General features: G+C 38.2%; 1 protein-coding gene across 1 annotated transcript; it reads right to left on the bottom strand.

Moving 5' to 3' along the window:
• Positions 1-4,709: 4,709 nt before the first annotated feature.
• On the bottom strand, positions 4,710-15,549 carry LOC148102263 (uncharacterized). The gene is made up of 5 exons (XM_087842723.1): positions 15,540-15,549; positions 15,058-15,177; positions 12,048-12,133; positions 11,619-11,647; positions 4,710-5,210 (listed from the first exon to the last, which is right to left on the bottom strand). The coding sequence occupies exons 1-5, from the start codon at positions 15,547-15,549 to the stop codon at positions 5,051-5,053; spliced, it is 405 nt and encodes a 134-aa protein (XP_087698849.1). The 3' UTR covers positions 4,710-5,050.
• Between the last annotated feature and the right edge of the window lie 28 nt (positions 15,550-15,577).

Raw genomic sequence — 15,577 nt, 5'->3', positions numbered from 1 at the left:
CAGCAAATAGCAAATAATTTTTGATAATAATAGATATTTATTTAGCTATAGAATGAATAATACTTTTAAATTCTTCAGCAAAGAAGGACCACAGAAAGGTGATGACATCCATGTCCTGATGTAGAGTACAAATAAATTTAATGTTTAAAATTGATCCAGTTTATCTTGAATTGCTAAATTGTGGAGAATGTTTTTGTTTGTCTGAATCTGCCACTTTTGAGGATTTCTATGAAGTCATTTGTTGTAAATACACTGCCAGTCTTCCTCTTTGTTTTTTTCTGCCTTCCATACTGTCAGAAATTAAACTGATTTCAGCTTTGAAAGCAAAGTTACACACAAGAGCATTAAACTGCTGCTGTGCTTGTCACGCAGACACCCACGTATCACACGCCTGTTTTGTGTGCTTAAATTTTAAGCATGCAGGGTGTTAATTTTACATGCAAGGAATTTAACTGTTTCAGTGAGATGTGCCTTTGAAATTGAATTATTTTCTGGTAATTGCTTCCCACTATGCCATATTGCTGATTCCATCTGACAAATACTTTTCAAATAAAAAAGTATTTTGCATTTCTTTTTACATATAAAATTACGAAATGTTTTTGTGCATAGTTCAACTGTAATTTGATTAGCAATATTTAAATCATGTACACAGCTGTGAGATTAAGGATGACCCCTGTGGTTAAAGGTTAAGAGCACGCACCACATAATTTTGGAAAATAATTTTGGATAGCAATAATATTTGTTTGCTGCATCCAGCCTCATTTCTGTCATGGGCCGATTGGGACAAAATGGTCAAAAATGACTGAGGGTAATTTTCTGTTATCTTGGTTTACTTGCACACAGACAGAAAAGGGAGATGGACAACACAGAAAGTCCTCTCAAAGCGACCACAAGTTTCCACAAAAACAGAAAGCCATGTTGCCTCTGAAAGAGAGAGCATATTTTTCCCATATTGGAGAAGATCTGTCAGTGCAACATGAAGAAAGGTTTAATTCTTTAAGTAAGAAGCTAACAAACAGCTTTCTGCTTGTAAACTACGGGAGATATGGTTTATGCCTCCATCGTACATATCTACAGGTAGGACGCTCAGATGGCCAAATCACACTTAAAAACATGTTCCTGCTTGGATTTATCTAGGTAGGACGTTCTGATGGCCAAATCACACTTAAAAACATGCTTCCTGCTTGGATTCATCTAGGTAGGACGTTCTGATGGCCAAATCACACTTAAAAACATGCGTCCTGCTTGGATTCATCTAGGTAGGACGTTCTGATGGCCAAATCACACTTAAAAACATGCTTCCTGCTTGGATTCATCTAGGTAGGACGTTCTGATGGCCAAATCACACTTAAAAACATGCTTCCTGCTTGGATTCATCTAGGTAGGACGTTCTGATGGCCAAATCACACTTAAAAACATGCTTGGATTTATCTTGGTAGGACGTTCGGATGGCCAAATCACACTTAAAAACATGCTTCCTGCTTGGATTCATCTAGGTAGGACGTTCTGATGGCCAAATCACACTTAAAAACATGCGTCCTGCTTGGATTCATCTAGGTAGGACGTTCTGATGGCCAAATCACACTTAAAAACATGCCTCCAGCACACATTCATCTAATGTTGACACAGAATACAAGGAGAAATGGAGGGGGAAAGACAGCTGTTTTTATTAGAAGTTGTTACATGTTTTCCTCACATTTTTTGCATTTATATTCTCGGTTGCTCTCCTTATATTTTGCACATTCAGAAATGTTGACAATCTAAAAAGAAAAAAAAAAGTAAATAAATTAAAAATTAAAATAGTTTTTGCCACTGAAAACCTATTTAAAAATAACACTTTGAGCAAGAAACTGCTTCACAACAAATTACGCTAATTAATAACTAAATGAACACATACCACAAGAATCCAGTGTCTACCAAAGTTCACAGGGCACAGCCACATGTCTTCAACTGGGAACTTCATGTGTGGGATTGGAAGTTTAGAATAATTTCAATTTACTTAGGTACCATGCGTCTCAGGGTGTTTCCAAATATAGTCTTTTTTAGAGGAACTGAACTCTGTCCTCAGAAATAGAAAGGAGTCAACTTTTTGGACCACTTCTGAACTGCCCAGAAAACAACGAGCTTGCAACTACTGAACAGAGCAGGTGTGCAGCATTCTGTAAAAGTATACAAAAATGTTATAGAACAGTAAATACATTTTTTGTATTTCAAAATAAGTGGGCAAAGGACATTTCTTACTTACCTTTTGTGATGGTTCTGGGTCGGTTCGACCCAGCATTTTGAGTTCTGATGTTTTGGTTTATTTTTGAATGATTGTTTTGTTTTTCGGGTGTTATGATGATGATGATTATTATTAGAGTTCCACGTTTCTGTTTATTCGTGTTTGAAGATTTGTGTCTCATGCCTCTCAGTGTCGAGTCTGCGTCTTTGTGTGATGGTTTCTTGTTTCCTGTTTTATTGTGAAAGTCCGTGTCTTATGTGAGTGTTTTTAGTTTTACCTCCCTTGTCTCATCTCGTTAATTACTCCTGTGTGTGTTCTCCGTGCTGTCCGCATGAAAATATCTTAAAAGTGTATTTTGTGACCCAGAAGGAGTAATATTTCAAACTCCGCCACTCTGTGTTCCTCCGCCACTGCCTTGTTTGAGTTTGGGACAAAATGGATTCTGGGATATTGCATTTCGTCATTTCGAGCTGGTTGGAGACCAAAACAGACAATCAGATTTTTTTGCATCCAAGTCTGTGATTGGCTGGTTTTGTGGCACAAATATAACAGTGTACAGAAAGAGTTGAGCGCACACAGGCAGAAATGTTGAGAGCGCAAGCAATACATTGTGAGCAAGCGCAAATGCAAAAACTGAGCGAGAGGGGCTGCTATTGTGTGTGTGTGTATGGATAATAGCAAACACTGAAATACATTTTTTGCACGCAGCAATAAATTTTGTTCACTCAAATTTAGATTTTCTTCGCTCAAAATGAATTTCTCCTCAAAATGCAACACTTGCACCTGCAATTTTTTTTTCTTCTTTTCTTGCTCAGTGTGTAAAATGTGAAACTTAATGGATTGAAAAGAAAAATGATGGCATCCTTGTAGTTCACACAAGTGGTGATGATTCAGGGTTTTAATTTGTAAGGTTTGAATTTTGAGCCATCATAAATTTAAAAACAGAAAAGTATAATATTTAACATATGTTAAGTCAAAGCTAATATAACTGCTCATATATAGCTACTTATAATTTGAAGAGCTGCCTACACTAATGAGTAGACTTCCCAGAATGGAAACGGCACTCTTTGTGTGGTTTGAGAAAACAGTCAAGTTGTTAACTATGACTAAGATGTTAATGGTACTTTTAAAAAATGCAGTTTATTCGTAATTTTGTAGAAAAAGGCTCTGCACCTGTGGAAGAAAAATAGGTATCCACACCCCCAAAATCATTGTAGATCAGAGTAGCTAAGCTCTGGTTAACTGCAATTATATAACAGGAGATGAAAAATATTGGAATGATTGAAAGAAACAAAGATTGCTTTAGGGTTTGAAGATTTGACTTTCTTATTGAAAGAGACGAAAACTAATCCATGTGTGACACTGAGAAAAAAACTGAAAGCTTAAAAGATCTGGAGGTCCAGCTGTTGTTACACAAATGTGCAAACTTGTTTTAATGACATTAGAAAGAAAAATGGGATGTTTAAAAAGGTAATATATAAAATTGATTTTTATATTACTTGAAAAAAAGGATGTTGGTTAGCGCTGCTGTACTTGGAAAAATGCTGGGTCACTAGTAAACTGAGATTTAATGTGATAAAATGAGGAACGGTAATATAATCTACACACTCGCTATTATTGTTGTAATCCATACACCACCATTATTGTTGCATCCATACACCAGTTAATGTTTTATCAAACATCATTTATAACTGGTGATCAATGTAAGTTTTAAGCAATAATATTTATTAATATTTATTTGCATTCCATACTAATTAAAAAAAAATATAAAAAAGAATCTTGTTTTTTTAAGAAAAAAAGACATTTCTAACTGACTTCAAACTTTTGAACATTAGAGTAGATTGATGAGCACGCAATAAAGTGAACTTGTTAGGGAGAGTTTGCCATCAACTCAATTTCTGATGATAGACACAGCTAAAAAAAAGTGAGCGTTTTGTTGACACTGATGTGTGCAGAGATGACATGGTTATAAACCAGGTGAAAATTGACTTCAAACTTTTGAGCTGTAGTGTAGATTGCAGTGATAGTGTATAGTTATCTATTACAGAAGAATATATAGAAGTATGAGGACAGGGAGACACTGTAAAAAAAAGTTATGAGCTGTCTTGCTGCAGAGAAAGTGGAGTCTGTCATCCTTGAAAAGCTCCCAAGATAGGCAGCTGGCAGGTTGAATGATGCTCTGCCTCTGTGGTCAAGTACAGACATAGGCCTTAAGCAACCATGAGCCACTGATAAGCGTGACAGATAAGGAAACATGCATAAAGTGCATTAGTTAGACTCCTATGAGCCACTAATAGGAGAAAATGAGCACGCAATAAAGTGGACTTGTTAGGGGGAGATTGCCATCAGAGTTAAAACACTCCCACTCAATTTTGATGATAGACACAGCTAAAAAACGAGCGTTTTGTTGACACTGATGACAAAATCCTGATCAGATACAGACAGAGACATGCATACAACACACACTACTGCTCAAAAGTTTGTGGTCAGACTGAATCAGTCGTCTTTTAATTAATAATTTACATTTACTTTAACGTAATATTACAAGGAGGTTATCAGTAATGTTTTAATAGATGTGTGTTTAATGAATCATTTCTGTTAAATTACCCATGATTCGTAGAATTCATATCCTTGTTAATAACAATTCCCAAATATGTTACACAACTTTTCACTGGGATACCGGAAACATAGGACACGGTACACTTGTTCACTGGTAGCAGTTCACACTTATTGAGGTTTAGGAAGAGGCCCGATGCTCTGGAGAAAGACTCAAGGGTGCTGATTGCAACTGAAACCTGAGAAACATCTTTAAGGAAGAGCACTGTGTCATCTGCCAGCTGACTGATAAAAATCTCTCTTCCTGAGGTCTGAGTCCAGCTTTGCAACGCCAGCCAGGTCACATGACACAGGGGTGTGCTCTGATGTCAGCAGGCAGGTCAGTGGAGCCCTCTGGTGATGGATATATGCCAGTGAAACAGGAGGAGGCCTGAGAAAAGACAGCAGGCTTAACTAGCAGGACAAAGTAGCATGTAGTACTTGAAGGAGTCATCACAGCCAATCAGTTCTCAGGAAATGGAACATCACATAAATATTTCTCTTCTTTGATTTTCATCAATGTATTTCCTTTGATAGATTTTCTGTCAATATTTCTGCCTGATTAGAAGCTCATAGGCAGTTCCTGTCACTCTACAATAAAACAATGTAAAGGCTGCCTTCTCTGCCCTCCCACTAGCTGAACTAACTGACACAAATAAACTGTGCTAAGATACCCTACATGGACTAAGGTTCTTGGCCACATACATATAGATTTGCTTGGCTGTAGAAATCCATGCCACGAAGCTCCCAGCGCACATTTTTGATGCTTCTGTCTGTGGCAGAGGAATATGTGAATATCAAATAAAGTCTCATGAATCAAATTATGTCAGTCCTTCATCACATGTATCACTTGTTTTTTTAGAGTGTTCTTTTTCTTTGTTTTTTCATTTTGTTATCCCACATGAAAAATTCCAAAACTGCAGATTTTAGACACTTTAGACCTAAAATGTATATTCATTAGGGGAAAAAACATTCATTTGTGATCGTAAACGTAAAACAACCTGAAAGTCTCCATGTGACAGTCAGAACATTGAGCTTAAAAAGTAAGGTCCAGTTATTTGTTTTAACAAACATTTCAGGCACATCCTCTAGTCTATTTGTAGGATTGTTGGCTGTCCACTCAAGAAGTTCAGAATACAAAAAGCAGAACAGGAGATTTTTGACTACCTGACTTCTGTCTGTATTAAGAGTGGCCTTTGGTGTCATATTTCAGCTGCTGCATTGGTTAAGTGATTTAATAGACTTTAATATTTGAGACTGCTATTAAGCAGGTCAAAAATGAAGTTTTATGCTCATCTGAGGCTACATATATACAAACCCCATTTACTTCACACCAGATCATTTCTCATATGTAGGAAAAGGTAAGTTCATTAGATGAAACTTAAAGGATCTTTGGCTCACGTCTTCATCTGGATGGTACAGCATAACCAGGTTAAGACATCTCTAAAAAAAAAGATATTTTTGAGTGTTTTTAATTATTTATTTCAATTTTATTTTCCATTGTTCACTGTGGCCTGTTAAGCATTTTATCAATATATATTTCGTTAAATATTTACAAGAAATCAGGCATTATACAGTGTGTAAACTTCAGTCCAGTGTGATTTGGATGCTCACCAGAAAATTTAGCCAGATATCAGCTGGGTTTAGATACAGTTCAGATAAGTTGGAAAATCAAATTGTTACTGCAGCAGAGCACACAAGGCAGGAACAAATGAACACATGCAGCATACCTAACAGCAATAATGCTTTGCAGAAATAGAAGAAATATAGACTATGCAGGTACAATAAATAGATATGTACTTATATATGTAAATCACTCTATCTACACATACACACACACACACAGAGAGAGAGTCCGGAAGAAAAACAATCCAACATGAGGCAGCTGCAAAAACAAGGACAGCAGGTCTGACAGCTCAGCACCAATCTTGACCACATGATGTGAAGAAAGACCATAAATCCTGGTCAAAGTCACATTTCCTGCACCCTGACAATCAATCTCATTTTAGGTGTACAGTAAATAAACAGCCACCTCTTTAGCATCCTTGGATTTACTCTGTTCCTGGTCTCCAAACCTCATCTTTGTCAGGTAGCCAATGATCAAGACTGAAAGAACGTAGTCTGACTCGGTGGCTTAAAATAGAAAAGCATCAATGAGTCCTCCTTTACCTTCCCCTCGCTGAGCATCCTGGTTGTAGCGCATAGAGCGAGAGCTGTCCCACTTACTCTTCTGGACGCTTACTCTACAACACACACAAACACCCACAGAGCGAGCACCAGTTAACTTCAAACAGCAAACACGAGAAATAGATTATACGTTTTTTTTAATCAATGTTATTGATCCAGATTTACAGCAGAGAAATTCGTTCAGAGTATGAATATGTTGTTATATCAGGTTCGTGCCGTACACTTTCAGCCCCACCTGGAACAAACAGGCACTGAAAAGGAGCAGCTTCCCCTTAACCACAGAGTATTTCCCAGGGTGAGTACCCAGCTTAAGGGGACTATCTCCAGTTAAGTGTGAGAAAAGGCAGCCAAGGACAATGTCCTGACCTGATTCTCCACACCTTACCTGGAACTCCTAAGTCAAAATAACTTGTGCCTATGACGACAACCAATCAGGACACAGAGCGCCTTCCCACATGCAGTGAACATGGCGCAAACGCAGACTGAAGGAGAAACATTTCAAAACAAAACACCGCAACACACCTCTGACTAGTTGCTGTTGACATTCTTGCTACCAAAAGTCCTATCCTGCTAACTTCCACATAAAGATGGCAAAACGATTACTGACTGGGACTAATGTGTCTCAGAACAGTCACTATATCAACTTAAAATTAAACTTTATTTATATAGTACCAGGTCCCAACAACAGTGGCCTCAGGACACTTTATATTGTAAGGCATAGTTCCTACAATAATACAGAGAAAACTCCAACAATCAAATGACCCCCTTCAAGTAAGCACCTGGTGACAGTGGGAAGAAAAAAATTCCCTTTTAACAGGAAGAAACCTCCAGCAGAACCAGGCTCAGGGAGGGGCGGCCATCTGCCACCACCGGTTGGGCATGAGGCAGGAGAAAAGAAACTGTGGAGGACAGCTTAGATTGATAATAACTAAAAATTAAATGCAGAGGGGTGTATAAACACAGAGAGTGCAAAGAGGTGAGTAAAGTAGAAACAGTGCATCATGGGAAACCCCAAGAGCCTAAGCATATTGCAGGGTAACTAAGGTAGGATTCTGGGTCACTTGATCCAGCCCTGACCATAAGCCTTATCAAAAAAGAAAGTTCTAATGTTAAAACCAGACTGGTTGGGCTGAAGGTCGGAGGTGGGTTTTGTGGTTTTGGGTTCTTTATCTCAGTCGGTGATCCCCACATGCTTCAAGGAGTCCATCATTGTTCCTGTCCCGAAGAAACCCCACCCTGCTTCTCTCAATGACTATCGCCCTGTAGCCCTCACCTCAGTAGTGATGAAGTGCTTTGAACGCCTGGTCAGAGACTTTCTTCACTACCAGACACACTGGACCCACTACAGTTCGCTTACCGTCCAAACCGTTCCACAGACGATGCCATCTCTCATCTCCTCCACACATCACTTACTCACTTGGACACTAGAAGGGGGAATTATGTTAAAATGCTCTTCATAGACTACAGCTCTGCATTTAATACCATAATTCCCTCCACACTCACCACCAAACTGGAGCACCTGGGACTCAGCTCATCTATGTGTCAGTGGATCTCCAACTTCCTAACTGGCAGACCACAGGCAGTAAGGATGGGCGGACATGTCTCAGCCTCCCCCACTCTCAGCACTGGAGCCCCCCAGGGGTGTGTTCTGAGCCCCCTGCTGTACTATTTGTACACATATGACTGTGTGGCCACTACCAGCTCCACCACCATCATCAAGTTTGCTGACGACACCGTCGTGGTGGGCCTGATGATAACAACGAGACGGCCTACCTGAAGGAGATTAGGAATCTGGAGAACTGGAGCGGAACAACCTCCTTCTAAACGTCAGTAAGACAAAGGAGTTGATAGTGGACTTCAGCACTAAGCAGGAGAGGAACTACCAGACCCCCGTCATCAACGAGTGCCCAGTGGAGAGAGTGGACAGCTTCAAATACCTCGGAGTTCACATCACACAGCACCTGTCATGGTCCTGTCACATCAACACCATGGTGAAAAAGGCCCGACAGCGTCTCTACCACCTCAGACGCTTGAGAGACTTCCAACTGCCCTCCAAGGTGCTCAGGAACTTTTACTCGTGCACCATAGAGAACATACTGACGGGAAACATCTTAACCTGGTTCGGGAACAGCACCATGCAGAACAGACGAGCTCTACAGAGGGTTGTGTGTTCAGCTGAGCGCACCATCCGCTCCGAGCTCCCTGACCTGCACTCAATCTACAGCAGGCAGTGCTGGACCAAGGCCAGGAAGATCATGAAGGACCTCAGCCATTCCAACAATGGACTGTTCTCTCTGTTGAGGTCAGGAAAGCGATTCCGCTCCCTGAAGACCAAAACAGAGAGACTGAGGAGGAGCTTCTTCCCGCAGGCGATGCGGTCTCTCAATCACACCACCACATAGTACTGACCCACACATATGGTTCTTACACACACACTGAACATTCTGGACATTGTTTTCACTTCATCACTTAAATCACTTTAAGCATATTTGCACTGCACAAGTCACTTACAAATGTGGATTGCACAACACTGGACATTATATTCTTCATTTCCATTTAATACTTGTACAGCTGCTGTTATTGTGTATATATATATTTATATTTCTTCATACATTCTTATATATTTCTATACTGTGTATTGTGTATTTTGTTGTACAGTTATTTTATTTCCAACTTTAATTTATATATTTCATCTTATTCTTTCCCAGTTAAATTTACCCTTCATTCTAATTTTTGTTGTACAGTTATTTCATTTTTAACTTTAATTTTTATATTTTATTTTATTTTATTCCTTCCTTGTTAAATTTACCCTTTTTAATTTTCATATTTATTTCCTAACTTATTCATAGCCTTTTTTTTTCTTCTTTAGGTCACGAGCAGTTGTGTAAGCATTTCACTGCATATTGTACTGTGTATGACTGTGTATGTGACAAATAAAATTTGAATTTGAATTTGAATTTGTAGCTATTTCCCTCACTGCCGGATTTCAAAAATGTCAGTTTTGATTTTTGTGAAGGAGTCTGAAGCCACTGACTGGCCAATCGGTGGCATGCAGTCTGTTGATGTCTGTATTCAAATTGATTTGGATCACTTGGAAACTCGGCTGAGAAACTACAAAAACATTACCTGGTACCAAGTACTACCACTAGAGAAGGGCGATATGACCAAAAATATTTATCACGATATACATTTGAAAATTTGCGATAACGATATAACTGACGATATAATTGACACCAGACAAAATACTTTACAACTCCACAACTTTATAGTGCAAAAAAAAATCTATGTATTTTCACTTAAACAAGCAGCTGTTTTCTATGTGCATTAAAGTTATATAAAAATTTAACAGTGAAAAATTTCTTGCTGACAGTTTAACCAAAAGGTATTTCCAGTAGAAATTGGCCGACATATCCTCAGCATAACCATGTATAATATCCACAAAACTTAAAAAGAGGTTATACACACACAATACGATAATATTATGTTGAAGCACAGTATGTATCACTCCGCGAGGCTCCTGCCTACGATAGCCGTAATGCTCCGACAATCCATCAAGCGGTGCGGCTTCGTAGCTTAGCAAAGTCGTACTAAAACATTTGACAGATTTTTGAGCGCCGTGTACCACATAAAATAGTTTCGAGGTCAGTAAACACAACCAGAATTTATACATAAGGCACACAGGATTATAAGGGGCACTGTCGATTTTCAGAAAAATCAAAGGATTGATTTTAAGTGTGCCGTATTTTCCAAAAAACATGGTAATAACGACGGCCCGCTAGCATGCTCTACCAAAAATAGTGCTTTGTTGTGTATCTGACGGGCGAAAGCTAAACCAGTTCCACACTGAAGCTGCAGCATTTTTACAAACCAATTCTGGTTCATCCGTTTTATTCAACAATCCACTTTCGCCCTTCTTATTCTCCGTCACCGCCATGCTTTTTCCGCTATGTCCGTATGAAAACAAAGGCACTGTGCATACGTGTTTTACCCATATTCTATCGCGGTATTCCATTTTCTTATCGTTGCCCAACATTATACCAGTATTACTGTGAACGGTATGATATGGCCCTAACTACGACCTAATGGAAAACCCTAAAAGCTGAGCTCAGCGGATCCACTGGTTTCTACCCAGGACTGGTTTACCTGTTGTAACTGTTTACCATCACCAGAGGGCACCAGCTGGTCTATGGGCTACTATTGTTCTCTGTGGCTCTTCTGCCACAGACAAGATCCGAGTCATGCTAGACAAAGAAATTTTTAATTGAAGTAAAGTCTGGATAGCTTGAATACCCATAATGCTTTATTCCTTCTAGCCAAATATGCAAACAAACGCAGATGTGGCAACATGAATTCTGTTTCAGTCGGAGCCACGCCCAGTTTTAAAACACCAAGACTGTAAAGGCAATGATACACCCCTCACAACAGGACTTCAACAACAAGTTAATGAGAACATGGTGGCTTCATCCATCTTTTCTATGCAGTCTATGAATGTGATTAATACAAAGTGCTGAACCCTTATATTAGCTCCAGCTACATTTTAAAGAATTAAACTTCAATGCACAGCTACTGCTTAGCAAATTTGTAAGTAGGATAAACGTGTAGATCTACTCACATGAAAGGCGTGTTGTCCCTGGTCTGTGACTGAGGGAGGAAAAAAAGCACATTCTGAAGACAAAATAATGAATGTTGCAAAATTGAAGTAAAAAAAGATAAGCAACAATTATGACAGAATATCTAAAAGGAAGTGTAAGTCAGTGTGTGAGATCTTTTTATGGACACACAATAAGATATTGTGGAGTATCAATAATAAATCCAGCTTTTTCCTGTAGGGTATCCACTAATATCAGATATGCACCAAAATGCTACAAAGTCAGTTCTGTATCCATATTTAGGGCATTTCAGTTATTTATAAGACCCAGCTAAAAACAATTCATCCTGTTGTAGGTTACAGATAAGATGTGTCAGATATTTGGGTTGTACTCTGCCGTGTTTGACTCCATTAAGGAGCCGCAGTGAAATATTCATGAAACTGCTGACTCACTTTCTCAGATTTTTCTTTGCGTTGGAAGTTTGGCGAGGACAGCTGTTTTTTCAAAGGTCTGTGAGCCTTTTTAGCCTTCTTAGCAGCTGGAAAACAGAAAAACAGGATGAGATGTAGTGAAGGACTGCAGCGCCATCTGCAGGCTGAAAAGAGAAATGCCTTCAGTTTCCATTCTTAAGCTGTGAGGACTGACAATAAAATGTTAAAAATAGATGAGGGTGGAACAGCGGTAATGTGCTATGAATAGATCGTGTTTCGTCAAGTATCCTCATCTTGCTTTAATCACTTAAAGAGGCGCTCTGTGACGAGAGGATTACAGGACTGTCGGGTTAAAGGAAATGAGTAAGCATAACATCATGCGATCTTTAGTCAGAGCACATGGTAACATGAAGCCATCACGTGATTAAAACCAGTCAGTGATGAAAATAGGATGACTTTGGGATTTTCAGCTCTCACACTGCCAACATCAAAAGCTACTTCTGATAAGCTGCCAGTTCAGCCCAGTATGTAACAGCCATGTATGTAAAGTTTCAGCATCTTGTGTTCAAAGTTTTAAACCTGTCAGTCAAACCTGTTTTGAAGACGAATAGGTGTGTCACTTTTTTCTGTCCAGCGATACGTATTAAAAACTTAACGTCTGAATTGCTCCTCCTATTTCTAAGTTCTAACAATATCTCTTCTTAAGCTCTTCATTAAGATCAGAGTAAACTAAATGGATGAATGGACACTAGAAACAATGCTCAGAGAGTAAAGTATCTCTTATTTTATGATGAGCCTCATCTATTTGAACGACGCAGTGTCTGTTTTGTAAATCATCAGCCTTTTACATCTGAGAGGAAACAGTCAGCTTGAGGCTTCAGAAAGAGTCATCCCTACAGCTGCAACCCCCAATACCAGTATACCTGGGACTTCTGATCCTCTCAGAAGTACTACCTGATGCAGCGAGTTTTGGGTACTATGATCACCAAGCATTTAAAAAAATCTATTAGAGGATAATAAAGTGTTTTCACCAACTTGGCCAAAAAGAAAAACATATGTTAGCATATAAATTAGCACTCTCTTCTAAACAAGTTCTTCAGCATGCTGATGTTAAAAATATAATAAAAGGCATCTATCAAATTGCTAAAAGTACTAATTACACTGTATTTTAATTGTTTCTAGTACTTTAATTCTAGCAATGTTTTTGTTTACGTTCATAAAAGACAAAATATGTAAAACAATTAATAATGAACGAGTCTGTTCAATGAAAACACTTTACAAGAAAACATATCCAGCTGTAACTATAGCATGCATTAGCTCAGTAGTTGAGATCACAGCTCACTGCGAGGAAAGTCTTTATGCTGGTACACAAATGAGCCTCAAAACTGCAACTAAACTGTCACTGCGAGGCAGAGCTGTGGTGGTAATAAAGACAATGTCAAGCACAATGAAACCTCTGCACGAGCATTTTCCTGACAGGAACAGATCCATTATTACTATTATTATAAGATTATTTCATGTATCACAGATTATCATGACATATTATTGTTACTTCCTACATCCACCTATGAAAGTACTAAAGAAGAAGCTGAAGGCTCCAAGATAAGCTCTTTGTCTAGCCCAAAATTTATGAGACAGGTAAAGATACCAAAATACAAAAAAAGATTTTTAAAAAAAAGCTACATGAAAATGTAAATGTAACACATGTATAAAATATATAGAATTAAAAACACATAAGATTACAATAAAAAAAAGTTAATAAACATAAAGATCTATAAAAAAAAATATGTACAAAAAACAAAATATGTACTGAACTCCTGCTTTAAACATGTTTCCCAATGAAGGTAAATCAGATGTTGTCCTGACTGTGTGACTAAATTTTGTGCTGAAAGCATCAAACTCAGATTTTACTTCATACACCTTTTTCAGGGTGACATTCAAGCAATTTGTAAGCACTATCAATCTCCATCTTCAAGCTTTTCCAGCACATTACCAAAAAATGATGCATATTTCACTTCGCATCACCTCAGTAAGACCATGAGAAAGGCCAAATTAATAAGTCTTCTCATCAGATATTTATGCTTCTTTTTTACGTTACACAAAAGAATAGGAGACAGATGTTTGCTTGTCTCTTTTCATTCATTCAAAACTAACTGTAAGATGCTTAACTACATTGCAGTCTGTGTTATTGCTGAAGTCCTAAATTATCACCTTCAAAGTGTTTGCTAATAACATCATGTACAGTAAGACAGGCACATAGAACAGCACTGACTGGGAGAGGCTTTGAACAGATGACATACTCAGTTCAATTCAACATATAAGACTTTAAGAATGCACAAGCATCTTTCAAAAACCTATTTAATCAATCATCTGTGATATTATTATATACAATTATAATGTATTGTTCATCTCCCTTAAATAAACAGGCAGCCTTAAGGTATGAAATATTCATTTGTCTACTGTTTCAGTGGCTTATAGTGCCCCACAGGCCGTAATGTGAGTTTGAAGCCATTATAATGTTTAAGTTGTTTAACGATAAACAGATTTTGAATGAAAGCGAGGGAACTTCGGTAGAATTAAAAAGTGTATATTCTTTGTGTCCATATGGATCAGCCATTTTATTTCCCCCTAAGGTTGCCAAAAGCACCAAGTTAAAACTTGAAAAAACTGCAGCAATACACAAAAATATAATCAATATTCTATTTACTTGGTGACAACGCCGCTTTTAGCCTTCAATCAGAAAGCCTTAAGTTGGCTAGTTAAGCATCGGGCTAACGTTTAAAGCGTTCACTCTGGGGAAGTAACTCGCAATACTGCTACTGCTGTGTAATCTTGGTTAAATTCACAGCATATTCCATAAATTACCCTGCAATAACTAACTGTTATAATAGCGGCACCGTATTGCATCACACTGAGTACATTTCAATCATTTATCCCACGAGTTTGCTAGCTAGAAAAATAATAAAAAACAATTTTAAAAAATTAGCATGTGTGACGTACACACTCGAGAAAATTATTTACTAGGACTTACGCAAACTCCCCCATTGTGAAAACGTACAAATCCTTCTTGCAGACTCCTTGTATTTTTCGTTTTCCAGCAAACACTCATTAAAACGGCATCCTCCGGACACGTTAGTGCACTCACCCCCGACTGTTGGGGGAGGGAGGGGGGGTCACACATTGAAGAGACAACGTGCAGAGCTACAAGGCAGCCCAGGCAGAGAAATGTTGGTTTTAGACTTCTGTATCTGATAAGAAAACTATTCAAAATCAGATAGTTATTTATGGTGAATGAAATACGGTTACAGTTTCACGAAGTTTTAAGCTCCAAATCCGAAATCCACGCACTACAATATTAAAATCCAAGATTCTTCATTAGTTTATACAGAAAAGCTGGATATGGTATGCAGAAAAAACAACAACAAAAAAAAACAACACCAAATACAAATAAACGAACAAAAAGTTTTGTAACTCAGTTTACTTTTAAAATTCTTAGTGTGAACAAACAACCACGTGTGCGCATGCGCACATATTAGAACGCTTTGATTCCT

This window comes from Neolamprologus brichardi, chromosome 7, assembly GCF_056152115.1.
Source record: "Neolamprologus brichardi isolate AB-2024 chromosome 7, ASM5615211v1, whole genome shotgun sequence".
In the NCBI taxonomy this organism is placed as follows: domain Eukaryota; kingdom Metazoa; phylum Chordata; class Actinopteri; order Cichliformes; family Cichlidae; genus Neolamprologus; species Neolamprologus brichardi.
Note: the sequence above shows the minus strand (reverse complement) of the source record. Positions and strands in the feature narration are given on the sequence as shown.